This window comes from Sminthopsis crassicaudata, chromosome 2 (assembly GCF_048593235.1).
Source record: "Sminthopsis crassicaudata isolate SCR6 chromosome 2, ASM4859323v1, whole genome shotgun sequence".
NCBI classification, from domain to species: Eukaryota; Metazoa; Chordata; class Mammalia; order Dasyuromorphia; family Dasyuridae; genus Sminthopsis; species Sminthopsis crassicaudata.
This window is the reverse complement of record NC_133618.1, coordinates 420,951,297-420,970,270: the sequence shown is the minus strand read 5'-3', so window position 1 is coordinate 420,970,270 and position 18,974 is coordinate 420,951,297. Positions and strand designations below refer to the sequence as shown.

General features: G+C 39.7%; 1 protein-coding gene across 7 annotated transcripts in view; it reads left to right on the top strand.

Annotated features, from left to right (window-relative positions):
• Positions 1-18,974, top strand: part of LOC141556983 (rho GTPase-activating protein 7-like) — a 110,168-nt gene that overhangs the window by 59,782 nt on the left and 31,412 nt on the right. For 2 of the 7 annotated variants that reach the window (XM_074292018.1, XM_074292017.1), the window contains exons 1-2: positions 14,726-14,840; positions 18,526-18,661. The exons of 2 other annotated variants lie outside the window; for them this stretch is intronic. Coding sequence is in view for 1 of the 5 variants with exons in the window: in XM_074292016.1 (XP_074148117.1) it covers positions 14,828-14,840 (13 nt within the window). In the remaining 4 variants the exon portion in view is untranslated. Of the gene's footprint in view, positions 1-14,724; positions 14,841-18,525; positions 18,662-18,974 lie in introns of those variants that run through there. 3 more of the 7 variants (XM_074292015.1, XM_074292016.1, XM_074292020.1) reach the window with 3 other exon arrangements.

Here is an 18,974-nt window from a genome sequence, read left to right as displayed (position 1 = left end):
AGGTCTGACCCACAATCACAAATGTGTTTACAAGCATATATGTGACCCCATAGTCACACTCACTATATACACCTCTCGTGTTTTCTTGGCTGCAGGGAGCTCCCAGTAAGGAGTTTCTTTTACCAGTTCATGTTCTACATATATACACATTGATATATGCACACCTATAGAGATAAGTTCAGAAACGAGACCTATTATTAACTGAGACAGAAAACTCCCAGGTGAGAAAGATCTCTCCAATAACACAACTCAGCACGTCTTTGGCAACTTGTAGTCTTGGAGAGCTGTCTGAGGACCAGAGAAGTTAAATGACTAGAAATACACTTATAAATGTTTGAGAATTTACAGGAAATAGGAGCAGGCTAAGCCATGCAGTGGATAGCCTGCTGGGATGGGAGTAAAGTCAGGAAACCTCTAGTGAATTCAAATTTGACTTCAGACATTTACTAGCTGTGTGATCCTTGGCAAGTCCCTTAACTGTTTGCCTCAGTATCTTCATCTGTAAAATAAGCTAGAGAAAGAGATGACAAATTACTCCAGTATCTTTGCCAAGAAAATCTCAAATGGGGTCATGGAAAGTCGGACATGACTGAAAAATGACTCAACAGGACCTCATACAGGAAATATTTAGCTGTTCATACACATTCATGTGCATATACCAGATGAATTTTATTTAGAAAGCCATTGTAGAGTTTATAGTGTAATATCATTTTAGAGTTGGAAGGAAGATCTAGGAACTAGCCATCTAGTCAACTTCTAAAAACTAGCTGTCTAGTTCAACCTCCTACCTAATACAGGAATTCCTCTTTCGGTCTCCCTGACTAAAGATTAATCTAGTTTCCACCCAAGCCCTCCTTGAAGCTGAGTCTCTTCACCTTACAAGGAAGTTTTTCTAACATTGAACAACTTAAAATGCTAGAATATTTTTATAGTAAAAGTACCTTGGGACTGGAAGGAAATATGTCTACCTTCTACAATTTGCAGAGTCCTATCTCTCCCTCCATCCTTTTATTAGTTAAAAATAAACAAACATACCAATAAAACAAAAATTTGTCTTTGTCATTGTGGTTGCTGTTCAGTGATACCTGATTCTTCATTACCCAACTTGGGGTTTTCTTGGCAAAGGTACTAGAGTGATTTGCCTTTTCCTTCTCCAGGCCATTTTACAGATAAAAAAACTGAGGTAAACAGGGTTAAAGGGACTTTTCCGGGGTCACACAGATAGTAAGTGTCTGAGGTCAGATTTGAACTCAGGAAAATTAATCTTGACTCTAGGCTCTCCATTCTATCCACCACACCACCTAACTACCTGTTGTTAATCCTTAGCATTTACTAATCACAAGCCTCACCTTATACTGGATTTAAACCTTTCCAACACTAGTCCAACAGCTGAAAACTGCTTCTCTGAACCATTTTATGCTATAACTTTCACCATTTCTAACAGTAAGGAGTAAATCTTATCTTTTGCCCACAGGACTGGTCTTCAAATCTTTGAGATTACTATCACATCCTCTCTAATACTTCTCCAAGTTAAAATATTTCTAGTTGCTTCAATGGTTTGTCTTATGATGTCATTTCCAGACTTTTCATTGTTTTCATTACCTCTCTTCTGGACACATTCTAGTTTATCAATCTTCTTCTTGAAATGTGGCTCTCAGTACTAAATATAATAGTCCAGATATTGCCTAACTAGCACAGAGTTCAATATAACTGTTACATTTCTTGGACTAGAAACTCTGCTTCCCTGAATATAACCTGAGATTAAATTAGGTTCTGGTTTTGTTTTTAGCAGTTCTGTCAAACTGTTGCCTCGATAATCTCTAAATCTTTTTCACAGAAATGACTATTGTTAGACCATATTTCTTCCACAAGGATTTAGAGAATAATTTGGACTTTATTTTACTCCTATATGTCTTCTTGTTGGCTTGAATGCAATCATGAGAGATTAATGTGGTATAATAGAAAGCCCTGAGTTGAAAAAACTAGGGATTTGTCACTGAGCTTTTGTGAGTTTTGGTCTCACGTTTGCAAAATGTAAATAAAAATCCTTTTGCTATCTATCTTACAGTGTTGTTGTGATGAAAACATTTTGTAAACTTTTAATGGCCATCTAAATGTGAAATGTTTATTATTGATCAGTCACTATACTATCTAGTGTCCTCATTTGTAAAATGAGAGAGTCAAACAAGAAGACCTTCCAGATTCCTTCTCAATCTATATTGACAGGATAATATCATCCTCGATTTAGAACTGGAAGGAGCCTAAGAAGTTCTCAACTCCATCTCCACATTCTAAAATTGAAAGAAACTAGATAATAAATGTCTGTGATGGAATTTGAACCTTATTCTTTTTTTTCTTAATAATAGTTTTTATTTTCAAAATATATGCAAAAAAAGTTTTCAACATTCACCCCTGCCAAACCTTGTGTTCCAATTTTTTCTCCCTCCCTTCTTCTCATCCCTCCCCTAGTTAGCAAATAATCCAATATATGTTAACCATGTGAATTCTTCTATTCCACATTTATCATGCTGCACAAGAAAAATCAGATCAAAAAAAGAAAAACATGAGAACGAAAAAAACCCAAGCAAACAAACAACAACAGCAAATGTAAAAATGATATTCTTTGATCCACATTCAGTCCTCGTAATCCTCTCCCTGGATGCAGATGGCTCTCTCCATCATAAGTTTATTGAAATTGGACTAAATCACTTCATTGTTGAAAAGAGCCATGTCCATATTTAATCATCACATAATCTTGTTGTTGCTGTGTACAATGTTCTCTTGAAATCCTCTTCTACAGAGGTCTTCTTTCCCTTCTACTGTCAGTCTCTAATCTTCTCTTAAAACAAACATGATTCCACTGATAAAGGGAGCTTCCAAGAAGAAACTTTATCTATCCGCAGGAATTGTCAATTTCTTGGCAAATTATGTTCTTAGAAAGTAGGTTGAGCAATTCCAATCTTCCTGTAATGGAAGGAGCCATCCACATCAGAGAAAGAATTATGGAGACTGAATGTGTATCAAAGAATCGTATTATTTTTCATTTATTATTGTTGTTGTTTGTTTGCTTTTTTTTTCTTTCTCACTTTTTTCCTTTTTGACATGATTTTTCTTGCACATGACAAACATGGAAATATATTTAGAAGAGTTGCACATGCTTAACCTATATTGGCTTGCTTGCTGTCTAGGGAGAGGGGAGGGAGGAAGAGAAAAATAAGGTTTTGCAATAGTGAATGTTGAAAACTATCTTTGTATGTACTTGGGAAAATAAAATACTTAAAAAAAAAGAAAGTAGTTTGAAACACTGAAGTTAAATAATATTATTATATTATTCTACATGATATATTATTAATTCATTTTTCCAAATTGCCCAGATTATTTAATATTCTGACTCTATCCTCAAATTTAATAGTTACCCCTCTCAGTCTTGTGTTATCCACAAAGTTGATAAGAATGTCATTATGTTTTTGTTCAACTTAGTCTGCCTGCCACAAGTCTCTTCCCTCTCCAATCCATCGTGTCAAATGCTTTTCCTAAAGTATATGTTTGACCACATAACTCGTGCATCTCTGTCCGATTCAATAAAATCCAAAGACTTTCTGTCCCCTCCAGGATTTAATGTAAAACCCCGTGACATTCAAATTTGGCCTTTGTAACTTGGCCCCCTCCTATCTTCCCAGTCTTCTTATACCTGAATCTAGCCTTTAATCACTGGATGAGCATTGCCTCAGTCAAAAGGCTAAGATCTCTTACAGCATCTACAGTCATCTCCAGTCATCCTGATTCATTTCTAGCCACTGGGCCCAGGTGGTTCCAAAGGAGAAACTGAGGTAGGTGACTTTGCACAGTCATTCAAATCCAATTCATCTGCATGTCACAGCATCACTTCCCCGATGTCATGGTCATCTTTGAGAATGAAGGACAAACACTTCTCCCATCCAGTTGTACTGGCTTATTTGCTGCTCCTTCCACAAGACATTCTATCTCCCAACTCTAGGAATTTCCACTGGTTATCCCCCTGTGCACAGAGTCTTCTTCCTTCTCATCTCTGCCTCCTGATTTCAAGACCCAAGTAAAATTCCACCTTCTACAAGAAGTCTCTCCTGTTTCCCCCTTGATGTTAGTGCCATCCCTCTGTTGGTTATTTCCAATTTTTCTGGATATATCTTGTTTGTCAATAGTTGTTTGCAAGCTGTCTTCTTTATTAAACTGAGCTCCTTGATAATAGTGAGTAATTTTTTCCTTTCTTTGAATCCCCAGCACTTAGCACAGTACCTGACACGTAATAGATACTTACTGAATATTTATTGACTGACTTCTGCAGAACAGAAAATCAAATTCAACCTGAAATCTGTGGATCCTATAGCCTTAGACCTACATATGATAATATGAATATTCTATGAAAATTGATATTCTAGGACAATTATTATACAATTGTTTAATTTTTTGTTATTGTTGGAAGAATCCTCAAAAAGGTCATCTAGTCCACTGGTGTCAAAGTCAAACAGAAGCAGGAACACTAAACCCTAAATAAGGATCCCTGTGGACACATAACTGACTTAGAAAAACATATTTTAGCATTATATTCTATTGTATTTTTGTTCTAAACTATATTTCCTTATGCTGTGCTGTGTATGTAGAAATTTGTCTTTTTATATTAAAGTTCAAATGAATAAATGCCAAAAAATTTCCCCAATTACATTCTAATCTGAGTCAGGCTGCACTCAGGAGTATTTGGAGGACCATGAGTATTTAATATCTCTGATCTAGTACAATCCTCTTATTTTGCAGTTGAGAAAACAGAACCCAAAGGGCTTAATTGATCAAGGTGCACCGAACCCTAAGGGAGTTAATTGACCTGCCCAAGGTCCTCCAGTTCACCGAAGGGCATAATTGAAGTCATTTAGCATTATTCTTTCCTGAATTCCAATCCTTACACCAACCAATTCCTAATATTGGGAACAGGAAGAGAACATCCCAGTGAGCAGAGTAATGAAGTTTGGGGAGGGGATGAAAAAAAAAATTCTTAGCATTACTTACTGGAAGAAAAGGGAAGATATTTTACTCCATCTTTTGTGGGAAGGACAAATTAATCATCTCAATACCTCCCACCAGGACCCTCAACTAGGGTTGTCCTCTCAAGGGGGTTGAATGATGTAACTGCTCCTGGGAAGCCAAGGTCACTAAGGACCAATTTCTGGCTGGAGCTCCATCTTCAGAGATCACTGTTCAGATTGGGGCTGGTGTGTAAACACTAGCAGGAGGGTGGGATCTGGGCAGGGAGATCCGGCTTCTCCTAGAATTCCATTCCTTACAATGTGAGCTCTCTGAGTCAAGGGTTACTGAGAGATGAGGGAGGGTTTGCTCTTTGTTAATATCCCACTAACTTGGGAAGCTTGAGCAAGGCTAACATTACTGTGTCATTTTTTGTGGCTGAAAGTTGAAATGGATGATGGCTTGGCTTAACAGAATCTCCCATAAACATATTTCCATAATTCACAGGATCACAGATTTAGAATGAAAAGGGATTTCAGAGCTCATTTTACCTAATCAGATCTTTTTTTTCTTTACAAATGATGAAACTAAGGGAGGACCAATTACTTGCTCAAGATCATATAGTAAACTCAAATTTGAACCCAGATTCTCTGACTCCGGGTCCTTGCCCAGGATCATATACTTTCTAAGTATTTGAGGCTAGATTTGAATTCAAGCCTTGTTGCCTGTAGGCTTGATGTTTTATTCACTGTGCTACCTAGTTCCTGGTGAGCTCCAGAATATTGGGCACAGTGAAGTATTTATTGAGAAAACATCTACTCTCTTCCTTAAATCACTGAAATGGAGGCTAGATCCTCTTCTCATGAAAAAGTCAAGAGCCAGGCTAATGTATTTGTTTTAGAGACTTTCCTCTAGTTAGCCACAGATATGCTTTGGAAAAAGTCCACCCATGCTGCTCTCCCATGTTGTGCACAGTCCTAGAGCCTTTTGACTGCAGGAGATGTAGAGGTAGAAGTAGGTTGAGCCTTTTGTAGTAATGGCATATTGATATCCTCTCTGCACAGACTACATCTAGCCTACTCATTTTGTTTCTCTTTTCAGAAATCAAGGCCGGTGTCTGGACATAAATATTTCCAAGTCCAATATCAGAATTCTTAATATGAGGGAGGAAGAATTAAAAAAATATTCTGATTATTGCCTTCTTTTGGATAGAGAGGGAAAGAATTTGGAACTGACAATTGAAGTTAAAAAATAAAAAAAGAAAAGATACTTAAGACTAAACTATATACTGAGGTTGGTTTTATTACGCATCTTAAATACAAGAACCATTAATTGATTGTATGCTTGACTATCTTGCCTTGAAGTGTCCACCATGAGAATATGTAATTAATCAATCAACAAGCATTATTAAGTCACTGCTATGTGCCAAGTATAATTTTACTGAGATTACAAAAATAAAATACGAAATAGTTCCTATGTTAAAAAAAAAAAAGACTAACCTAAATATTTTGCTAACTCTCTTATTTTGGACACTTAAAAACATTCTGAGACAGGGTCCATAGGCTTTGTCATGCTGGTGAAGAGGTTTGTGCCATATACTCAAAAAGGTCAAAAATCTCTTGTCTAGATTCAGGGGAGTTTAGAGAAGATTAAGGATGAGGAAAAGAAAGTTAAGGAACTATTTGGAACAAGAGCGTTAAGCAAAAGGGAAAGTTTCCTCTTTGTATTCTGAGAAGCTAAAAGACCAATCAGACAGAAACAGAAGTGGGGATTCCTCAGCCTGGTGCATTCCTTCAGGGGTCAGGGACCTCCTTCTCCCAGTCTCCTATTACTCTCCTAGGCAATAGCATCATGGGAAAGGAATGAAAACGATTCACCAATGGGCCACAGCCGAGTGTGGGCAGGGTCCGGGGCTCCAGACTGCTCTCTGGAGGAAAGGGCCAGCCCTAGAGGAAGGCAGGAAAGCAACCTCTAAAACAGTTGGATGCTTTATCTCACTGAGATTCTGGATCTCTATAGGGAAATCATCTTTAAAGGGAAATCAGGGATGACCCTTTTCCTATTATACTCTCTGTTCTTGAGTCACAGTTTAGTTTTGTGGTTATATTAAAGTCTTGGTTGAGATCTGAGGTGAACTCTCACATCCTAAACAATTCTGTGAATCGATCAACAAGCATTTATGAAACATCTACTTTGCTCATGTATCAAGCACTAGAAAAAAAATCTCTGAGCCCACATAATCTCATTCCCTTACTTTACAGATGATCAAACTGCAGTCAAGATTGGCTTTAAGATCATATAGGAAGTAGCAGATGTGGGGTTTGAAATCAGATCTGATTCAAGAGCCATTTTCCCCATCAATCATTTTTGTATCCATTAATTAGGTGATCAAGCAGATAAATAGTCCCATTTCAGAAAAAGAAATAGAACAAGCTATTAATCAACTCCCCAGGAAAAAATCCCCAGGACCAGATGGATTCACATGTGAATTCTACCAAACTTTTAAAGAACAATTAGCCCCAATGTTATATAAACTATTTGAAAAAATAGGGGATGAAGGAGTCCTACCAAACTCCTTTTATGACACAGACATGGTACTGATAAAACCAGGTAGATCGAAAACTGAGAAAGAAAATTATAGACCAATCTCCTTAATGAATATTGATGCTAAAATCTTAAATAAGATATTAGCAAAAAGACTTCAGAAAATCATCCCCAGGATAATACACTATGATCAAGTAGGATTTATACCAGGAATGCAGGGCTGGTTTAATATTAGGAAAACTATTAGTATAATTGACCATATTAATAATCAAATTAATAGGTGATCAAGCAGATCCCCAACATCACAAAAAGACTTCTTACAGATAGTTTCCCTAGCAAATCACAGGCAAGTTGCAAAGTGAAAGTATTCTCAATCTCTGATGATCTGGAGAAATTGTTGCAATACCCTCACCTATGAAGAAGGGTGCAGCTGTCTCTGACAAAGGAGGGGTTGAGTTGATGATGCTTATCAAGGTCTGGGCTTCTTTCTCTCCTTGGCTGGGGAGAAGGGTTTTTTTTTTTTTTGGGGGGGGAGGGATGGCATTGGTATGTTGTATGAAAACCTGGCAACGGTTGCTCAGTGACATATTCATGCCCCACTTACCTTGTTCCTAAGCAAATGCTGGCACCTGCCTGCTAAGAGCACAGCCTCGGTGAGAGAATGGAATGTTGACTCTGCTGTTGTTCAGTCATTTCAGTCATGTCTGACTGTGACTCCATTTGCAGTTTTCTTGGTAAACACACCAGAGTGGTTTGCCCTTTCCTTTTCCAGCTCATTTTACAAATGAGGAAATTGAGGCAAACAGGTGACTTGTTCACGGTCATATAGTTAGCAAGTATTTGACTGCAGGTCTTGGGTTTTTCTCACTGTGCCACCTAGTTCCTGGTGAATTTGGGCACCTATTAAAGAAACCTGGCTCCTCTGGGCTCTGAGATGTCTGGGGCTTGGTCTGACATGTTATCTGAGGAGGAATGAGAATCAATTCAGACTGGTTGCCTCAGGATGCATGTCAAAGAAAGTTCAGATGTCATAGAAGCTTGAAAGGACCTTAGTGGCCTCCTTCTTCAAACTTCCCATTTTACAGATGAGGAAATTGAGGTATAAAAAGTTTAAGTGACTTTCCAAAAGTTTCATAAGGAGTAACAGTTAGGAAGACCTGACTTTACAACCTTCAAGTGCTACATAAATGCTATTATGATTGTGACTATGACTATTATTATCATTATTGTCCTGCCCCAGTCACTTACTAATTGTGTGACACTGGACAAGTCACATAATTTCTCTTTGCCTTGGTTTCTTTATCTGTAAGAGAGGGATAATAATAGCACCTACCTCCTAGAATGTGAGGATAAAATAAAATGTAATTTGTAAAGGGATTATAAACCTTAAAACTATATAAAATGTGAGCTATTATATATTGAAATTTGCATGTGTAAATAAGACATATGGCACGTCCAGAGCTCAATTTCTCTGTATTCTATTCATCGAACTATTTCTCTTTCATAGTCTCTTTCTCTGTTCCTGTACTTCTATATCCTTTCCCACCATGACTTTAATGTTGGCAGCCCAAGGGAAACTTGAACTCTAAAGCACTATAATATACTCCTACCTACACCAATTCTCCATTCTCTTCAATTTATCCTTCACACTGCTGAAATATGTCCCCTTCTTCAGGAGACTCTCTTTGGTTCAAGGATAAAATTTGAACTCTTTACTTTGGATTTTCGGTGGTTCCCCCCTCAATTCAATGAATATTAAATTTGCCACTGAAGCAGACCCTAAAAACCCAAAGGCAAAAATTTTAAAGTCCTATCCCTCAAAATGCTTACAGGAAAAAAAAATAGAAATATTTATCTAGGCTAGGAAGAGAAAGAAAAAAAGTCAGTTAGCTTTTGACATTCAGAGCCAGACTTTGAGTTGTAACATGCAAAAGATTACTGTGCTGCTTACTCCCTTTGTGATCTTGAGTAAGATATTTCACTTTTCTGGGACTCAGTTTCTGCATCTATAAAATGAAGTGATTAGATTTGAACTTCATGCTCTTTTGCTTTCAAGCTTCTTTCTTACTAATTTCTCAAAGGAATCTAAAGGCCCCTTACTGTAATGCTAGTTTCATTTCATGCTACTATTAGTCACAAAATCTAACTTCTACCCTGATTAGTTGACTATCTGTTCCTCTAACTTGATATTTTATTTCTGACTACCAGATTTTGCACAAGTTATATGCTTCTATCTCCTCCTTCACTTCCCGTACTTCCTCCCTCACTTTCATACTTAATTTTAAGGTTCAGTTCAGATCAGTCAGACAACAATAAGATATTAAGCACTTACTATGTGCCAAGCATTGTGCTAAGAACAGGGAACACCAAAAAAAGGCAAAAGAGCTTAAAATCTGATAAGACAACATGAAAACAACTGCTTAAAACAGAGAGGAGTCATTAGAAATAAAGGGACTTGGGAAAGACATTCTGTAAAAGATAGGATTTTAGAAGGGAGTTGAAGGAGACCAGGGAAATCTGAAGGCAGAGATGAAGAGGAAGAGAATTCCGTGGATGGGGAACAGTTGGTGGAAATGCTCTGAATCAGGAGATGGGAGGAATAACAATGCCACTGAATTGAAGTGTACATGTCCAGGTGACAGATGTAAGATTGGAAAGGTAGAAGAGGGTCAAGCTTTGGGGGGTCTTGAATTCAAATGGAAAATTTTGTATTTGACTCTGGAGGTAATAGGGAGTCATTGGAATTTGAGAGAGAGGGGTGCTATTTTAGGATGTATTGGAGTGGGGAGAGACTTGTGGCAGACAGATCAACCAGGAGGCTGTTACAACACTAGTCTAGGCATCAGGAATTGAAGACCAGTGTCAGAGTTGTAGCAGTGTCAGGCGAGGGAAAAAAAATATGTGTGTATGTGTGTGTGTGTGTGTGTGTAATGTTATGAAGATTAAATTAACAGGACTTGGCAACGGATTGGACATGGGCAGTTGAGAGGAATTAGATTGTAAACCAGGGTGACTTGGAAAATGGTGGTGTATCTCTGATACTCTCTCCCTGTCCTGTCCCTATTCCTTTCCCTCTCCTTGTCCTTTTCCTTGTCCCTGTCTCTCTCTTTCCCTTCTTTCCTCTTCCTTCCTTTCTTCCCTTTCTCCTCTCTCTCTCTCTCTCTCTCTCTCTCTCTCTCTCTCTCTCTCTCTCTCTCTCTCTCTCTCTCTCTCTCTCTCTCTCTCTCCCTCTCTCTCTCTCTCTGTCTCTATCTGTCTCTGTCTCTGTCTCTGTCTGTGTCTCTGTCTGTCTGTCTGTCTCTCAATTTCATCAAAAGAAAAAGGATGTGTCCCTACAAAAGTAAAGACAAGGAAGGTTCCCTTTATAGCACATCCCCTATTGCTGTCCGGGAGTCTCACCCTGATATAAATACAATTAATACTTTTGAAGGAATATTGAGCAAGAAAAAGTCCATAAATAACATACACATCATGTCCCCATGGCACGGATGGTACATGATTGAGAAGAATTAGGGACATGTATATCTAGAAAGAATAAGGCTTGAGGGAGAGTTTGCTATTTTAAAAATTAAATAAATAAAACAATAAAAAACACCCTTTGCTAAAAAAGTAAAAATCAATTCAGGTTATCAGTCCGACTTTTGAGGTTTCGCTGAAGCTGAATGTAGCTTTCCCAATTTTAGAAAAAATAATAGTTGTATCATAGAATATGTAGAATATGACTCTAGAACTATCCCTAAATAGGAATATGTTGAGAGTACAGGGGAGGAAATAACCACCAATCTTCTAGTCATCCAGTTTTGCAAACTAGGCATTATCCTGAATTTCTCACTGTCTTTTGCAAGTCCATATCCAATTTATTACCAAATCCTACTGATTTTGCCATAATAACATCTATCATATATTATTCTCTTCTTTCCCTGACACTACCAAGATCCTGGTGCAAACCCTCATGTCCTCATGCCTGGACTTCTGTAATATTCCAGACATTTACTCTCCCCTTGAATGCCTTTAGTAGTGGGGGACTCGTTACCTCTAATGGCAGGCTATTTGATTTTTTCAATGTAAAGCATGGATAAGCCCTTACCAAGGCCTGACTCTGGAGCTGGCCTTTTCCCAGAGTTGATACAAGCATAGTACAGACAGATCAAGGATCTTATCTGGGGAGAAGTAGTGGACTGAGAGTTCAGAGGCTGTTAGATTATCCTTAAGAAGTTCCTTCATTAAAAACTTAACAAGCAAAGGGTTATAAAACCATACATACCTTTTAACCAAACAATACCACTACCAGGCCTGTATCTCAAAGAGATTAAAAAAAAAGAAAAAAAAAGGAAAAGAATCTATTTGTACAAAATATTTATAGCGGCTCTTTTACTGGTAGACAATAATTGGTAATTGAAGAGATTTCCATCAATTAGGGAATGGCTGGACAAGTTATTGCATATGATAGTGATGGAATACTATTATGCTATAAGAAATGATGAGCAGGATCCTTTCAGAAAAACCTGGAAAGATTTACACGAAATGATGCAAAGTGAAATCAGCAGAATTTCACACTCACAGGAATATTGTATCATGATTCAATGTGAATAACCTAGCTATTCTCAGAAATACATGATCCAAGACAATTCTACAGGACATGATGAAAGTGCTTCCATCTCCAGAGAAAGAACTAGTGGAACCTGCATGCAGCTTGAGGATACTTTTTCCTTTATTTATTCTTCTTAAGTTTTTTTTTTCTGTGTTTTCTTTCATAGCAAACTTACATGGAAACGTGTTTTGTATGACTATACATGTATAACCTATGTCAAAATACTTGCCTTCTTAATGAAGGGGAGGGAGGGAGGGAGGAAGGGAGATAATTCAAAACTCAAAATTTGAGAAAAGGACATTAAAACTATTTTTACATGTAATTGGAGAAAAAAATTAAAATTTTGAAAGACTTATGTGAACTGATACAAAGTGAAGTGAAAAGAACCAGGAGAATACTTTACACAGTAACAACAATATTGTAACAATGATCAATTGTGAAAGACTTAGTTACTCTGACTAATACAATGATCCAAGAAAATTCCAAAGGACCCATGATGCAAAATGTTATCTGTCTCCAGAGAGGGATCTAAGGAATTCAGATTGAGCCATTTTTTAAATCTTTCTACATATTTCTTGCTTTTTATCATTGTTGTTGTTTTGCAACATGGTTAATATAGAAATGTGTATTACATGACTTTACATGTATAATTGAGATCAAATTACTTGCCCTCTCAATGGATGGGGGAGGAGTAGGAGGGAGAGAATTTGGAACTCATTAAAAAAAAAAAGAATGTTAAAATATATAAAAATAAATGAAAAAGAAATTCCCTCATACAACTGATAAAAAGGAGTATCAGGAGGTGGGAATCCAGACAGAGGGCGTTCAAATGTTACCACATTTTTTAAAAATCAGCAAAATAACATGTAATTTGATAAGCCTTATTGAACATTTATTATGTGCTCAAAATTATGTTAGGCTTATTATATATGGCAGAGGCCTAAAAAGATGAGGTGATTTGATCAGAAAAACAAATCGGTCCTGGAGAAGATATATCAAAAAACACCTCCTCCTTCAGGTAAGGGATTACTAGAGAAGAATATTTACATACTTTGTCAAGCAAGGTTCCTGTATCTGTTGTTTTTGTTTATTTTTTTCTTTCCAACAAGGTGGGTTCAATTTAGGCATAGGGATGAGAAATCACTGTCACATAAAGACAAAAAGCATCAATGATTTTCTTAAATCTAAAGTCAACTCAAAGTGATGGTACTGGTTGTTGTTCAATCATGTCCTATTCTTCATGACCCCATTTGGGATGCTTTTTGGCAAAGATGCTGGAGTGGTTTACCATTTCCTTTTCCAGCTCACTTGACGAAGAGGAAACTGAGACCAACAGGATTGATGACTAGCCCAGGGTCACCCAGCTAAGTCTGTGACCCCATGTGAATTTATGAAGCCGAGCCTTTCTTTCATGTACCCGTTATGCCTCTAGCTGCCACTTAAGATTATATTGCGTAACATAACCAAGCTTAAAATCCAGTTCATTTGACTTTGGGGCTTTAAAATTTGTTCTAAAGAATGTTTTGTTTGCCTCAGAAGAAAGTGGAGAGAAGGTTGTTCCTCGTTTTCTCCCTCTCCTTAGCAACCTATCTCAGCAGAGGGATTCAGGTTTATAATTATTGAGAGGAGATGGGAAACTGAAGAGGGAGTGAGAATAGGGCTTGGGGAGCTGGGGAGGAGCTCTTCTCCATGGAAGGAAGAAGGTAATACCTGACTCCTCGAACATTTTACTTGGGAAGGCCGGGCTTCTTGGGACGGACTGATCCTAAAAGGGGTTAGTACTCTCTGGACAGTTGTCAGTCTTTGTGGGAAGCTAATTTGCGGGTCCCGTGGCTGAGCAACAATTAATATATCTGCTTTTTAAAGGGGAAGCCGCTTTTTTTTTTCTTTTTTAAGGGATATCTGCCATATGTGCATGAGCAGAGTTATTAGAGAAGTGCATGAATTTGTCCTGCTTTCCTGCGTGGTCACTGATTGAATCAAATATTTGGAGGGTAATCCCGTGGACTCCATCACTTTATGTTGATCCCTAAGAACAAGCCTGGGAATAACGGACAGACACTGTTGTGACTGGAGAATTTGGACATGAGAACAACTTTAGAACATCCAGAGCTGACCAGGAGTGGAACTGGCTTGCAGACAGTGAGCTGTTAAGGACGAGGGGCTCCCGGGGGTGCTGAGAGCTCCACTTCGTGTGCAGATGATTGCCCGGTCGGGTGGTGCTCGGCTGGACCAGACGCGCCCTAAGGAGCTTCTCATTTCGAGGTTCTGCCGTTTGAGGGCCAGCGCCTGGGCCGCAGGCGCTTGCTGAGGGGAAGGAAGAAGGTGGAGGGAAGTGTGAGGGCCACATCCTCCACTCTTGGAGTCCGCTAGGCTGGGCTGGCCTGGGCTCGGCGGGCTCCCAGCTGCTCCGGGATCTCGGTCAGCACCTGCCCCGCCCAGTCTGGGCGTCGGGCCCGAAGAACCGGAGATGGGGGTGGGGGCGGGGCAGGTAGAAGAGCAGGGGAAAGGGGAGTGGTCGAAAGCTGGAGGCGCGGACGCAGACCGGCCCCACCCCCTGCCTCTCCCTCTTTTCTGGTTGGCCAAGGGGGCGGCCGAGTCAGTTTGGAGAGCTCCAGGCGGGGCGGCGCGCAGTTTTTCTTCAGCCTACGGAGTAGGGGTGGCGGATGTGGCTGGCCCTTTCGGGACGGGGACAAGATGATAGTCACCCGTGAGTGGGGGGCAGGGGTCTCGGGGAGGAGGGAAGGGGGCGTTGCGAGCGGCATCCCTAAAGCGCTGCTATCCGGGACGCACGTGGGACGAGGGAGCATGTGGAGCGGATCTCCGTCGGCTTTAGCCTGAGGGCTGATCTCTATCTGGAGTCCCCAGAGAGAGTAACTTGCAGCGGAGAGCAGCCTGCAGCCGGCTCGGTGGCCCGGGGGCCGTGCGGGGTGGGGGGGATGGAAACTCGGAGGCTCGGAGCGGACTGCGTGGGTATCTGCGGGCAAGCACTGCCAGCCCCCGCTCTCTCCGGCTTCGCCTTCCGCCCCTAACTCCCACCTCTTCCCAAAGCCGGAGACTCCAGTCAGTGCCCGAGGTGGGCAATGCCAGGCCCGGGGTGGTCCTGGGCATCCGCGAGCGGGCTGCCGCTGGCAGCGTACGGGCGGAGCCCTGCTTCTTTGATGTGGGTGGGAAGTGGGGATCTCCCTGAGATCACCCCGAGGCTGTCCCCGAGAGGGTTTTGTTGCGGAAAGGAAGCGGAGTCAGCCAAGTGCCAGTTACTATAGAACTGAATGATTTAAAGCTAAAAGGGGGATTTGGAAATCGTGCAGGGGCTCTTCTGGTTCAGCAGTTTGGAACCTGAGGTTTGTAAATTTAAAGACATACACATAATATATATGCAAACATATCATATACATATATATGTAAGACTGAATTTCAGTATAATTGATTTTCTTATGCATTTTATGTATTTGACAATATTATTATAGGAAGGGCCCTATAGTCTTTATTAGATTGTCAAAGGAGTCTATGACTGGAAAAAAAAGTTAATCCCTGAGTTAGTCCAACTTCCTTCCCAGAGGCAATCAATGCAGGGTGTGTCCACACACAGTAACAGAACTCAGGTCCTCTAACAAATATCCCCTGCTCTTTCTGCAAGATGGTGCTACATCTCCCTAGCAACACGCAAGTGCCATGTCTTTGGAAAGAAATTTAGGGACTGGAGAACATTTTGAGATCCAAGGCAGCTTTCTCCCAACCTTTCCATTTCTCTGCCTCAGTTTCTTAAAGCCTTCCTCCTTATTCCATCTTCCAATTTTATAATCCTCCTCACTCCCTACTTCCCAGTGTTTGCACAGAGTAATTTGGCTATTTTAAATACACAATTAACTACAAAATTCCTATGAAGAGGTAATCTGCATTCAGAGAAAGAACTGATAAATAGAAGTGTACATGGACCGATTTTCCATGTGTGTATATACATATGTTCTGTGTATATATGTATATGCACATGTATATAATTTCCCCTCCCTTAGGGGAGGAGAAATGTTGCACGATATTATGTATTTAAAAGGAGAACAGCAAGTTATACATAATAGATTTGCAGTTTTTGTGTAAAATCTTCTTATTCTACTTTGTTATGGAAATGCTAGTTATTTCATAAATTAAAAAATTTTAAGAGTCTTGTTTAAAAAGAAAGAGTTTGGTTGCCACTGTTGAGGAGTGGGAGGAGATAATCGGGGGCAGGCTGCTTAGTGTGATGGAAAGAGCATTGGACTGTAGTCAAGCATCACTTCCAATCCCCATTTGTCATTTAACTCATCTAGGGCAAGGCAAATTTCATTAGTAAAATGTTGGGGTTAGACTAGGTGATTTCTAAGGTCCCTTTCAGATCTACCATTTTGACTCTTCTTTCTGCAATTTCTCTGACTGCTCCTGTCTTTTCTTCACTACAAACTAGAATAGAAATTTTTTTTCCAGGGGGCTCAGTGCCCCTTCCTCCTTCTGAAAGCTAAGGAAACCCTGTAGGTTGAATAAGGCTGTCTAATCCTAGGGCCTTTGGGAAAATCAAGTTCCCTAGGGCTGTCTGTCTTTCCTCTAGCCCTCAGTACTGTGTTCTGCAAACAGTGTATATTTATGTATTTGTTGGGTTCATTCATAAAAAAAAAATGAGTCCCTGAGAAGTTATTCACTCCTCTTTGAGTAGATTGATCTCTTCCTTCACAGACTGAAGTTAAGCAAGCAGTAGTGCTTTTGAAGGGTTGTCTTCCCTCTTTGGGACACTAAGATTTGTAGTGATCTTGACTTGAAGGAGGTTTGGTGGTCATTTGGAACCAAACTTTTTTCTTATTCACCAGAACAGAGGCTTGCTTCTGCATGGCTCCGAGAGAGAGGGGAAAGTGCTAGGTTTAGGGATTTGACAGGGAGAATGATTTCAAGCCTGAGTCAGGATTTCTAGGAAGGGCTTTGGGTGGGAGTTTTTCCATTTGGGCTCTCTACAGGCAGCATTCTCTGTTAAGGGAGCTTCTAAGGAAGAGGCAGCTATGCTTGTGTGTGTGTGTGTGTGTATTGGGCAGAGAGAAAGAGGTTTCTGGTGACTCATGAGAAAAAACTCATAATTAAGGGGGCCCTTCAGGTCAAGAATTCTCAGTGCCAGCAAGTATGTAACCCAGAAAGCTTTCAGGGAATACACTGTTTTATGAACACCTCTTTCTCTGTCATTCTGTATGATTCTGTTTCACTGCATGAACCTGCCACTTTATGTGTCTGCCTCTTCCTCTGTCAATCTTTCTTCTCTCTCTCTCTCTCTCTCTCTCTCTCTCTCTCTCTCTCTCTCTCTCTCTCTCTCTCTCTCTCTCTCTCTCTCTCTCTCTCTCTCTCATTTCTATCATTGTATCTGTTGATTTCTACCCTTGCTTCTCATCTCTTTTGGACCTGTGCCTCTTTCTTTTTATTTTGCCTGTCAATCTCTAGGATCTATGAAGTGACAGCCCATCCATATGAGGAGTTGGCCTGGTCTTCCTTTGGGATAGCAAGGCTAGTTTATGTTAAATGACTAGGATCAAGATGAGCTCCTAGGGCCCAGAATTTGTCAATACAAATCATAGAGTTGTTAGGAACCCTAGCTCTATCACATGGCATCTGTGTGAAAGCATTAATATGAGTAATCAATGACTCCTAAAACCAGCAATGTAATCTAGTAAGTACATAGAGAATCATACTTGAAGTCGTGGATTTAATATCCACCTCTGACAAATACTGTCTTTGTGACCCCAGGCAAATCATTTAACCTCTCAATGCCTCAGACAACTAAATAAGACTTTAAATCTCAGCTCTACTTTGGTAGAATAGTTCCTTACAGCAATGAAATAAAAGGTGCATTTTGGGGGAAGGAGTAGGGGAGAGAAAATGTTATTCTTTTAAAATAATTCCCTTTAGTGTGCCAGACAATGGCCAGGGTTATTTTTCTTAAATATGATCAAAGTGGAGGAGGTGGCTATATACTCTGCTAATCTCTAGGAGTTTGTGGGAGCACATGAAAAGTTGCAGGGGTTTGGCTGGCATTTGCAGAAGGGAACATAATGGTGCCCTTCATTTTGATTTTTCTTGCCCATTATGACTCATATGAAAATATGTTAAAAATGAATGTACACATTAACCTATGTCAGATTGCTTGCTAGCATTGGGAACTAAGATGTAAGGGAGAGAGAGAAAAAAAATTTGGAACTCAAAATGTTTCAAAAATTAAAGTTGAAAACCATCTTTACACGTAACTAGAAAAATAATATTCTATAAAAATAAAATTTAAGATAAATGATGAGCAGCAGACAAAATTGCATATCTGCTTGGTGGTTCATGAATGGATAGACAACTGACTCAGTAAAAACCTTTGTGTGTGCTGGTGGTGGGGAAAGGTGAAATTTCGAGGAGAGAAGGGAATAACAGCTGAAAAAGGAGGCTACCTGTCCTGCAGAAGAAGACTGTCCTTATTGAGCTAATACTGAGTTTTCATTGGTGACTGGAATGATGCCATTGAATTGCCTTTTGCAGGTAAGAAAGTGGCCACTGCTCTAATCCACTTTGTTTTCCCCAGTAAATTCGCCTATTTGTGTTTGGCTCAGAGTAACATTTAAACAAACCCATATTTATGGGATTATGGACACAGATGCTTGGTGGTTTAAGAAGCCAATCTGGGATTAATAATAATTCCTTGCATTTGTATAGTGCTTACAGTTTTCAGCATGATTTCACAGCCATTATCTTATCTGATTAAAAATGTGCCACGGAAACTGTGAGAGTTTAGTACGGACAGTATGTTATATTTGTTGGTGACGACATGCTGAGAGGGAGTGGGAAGAGGCAG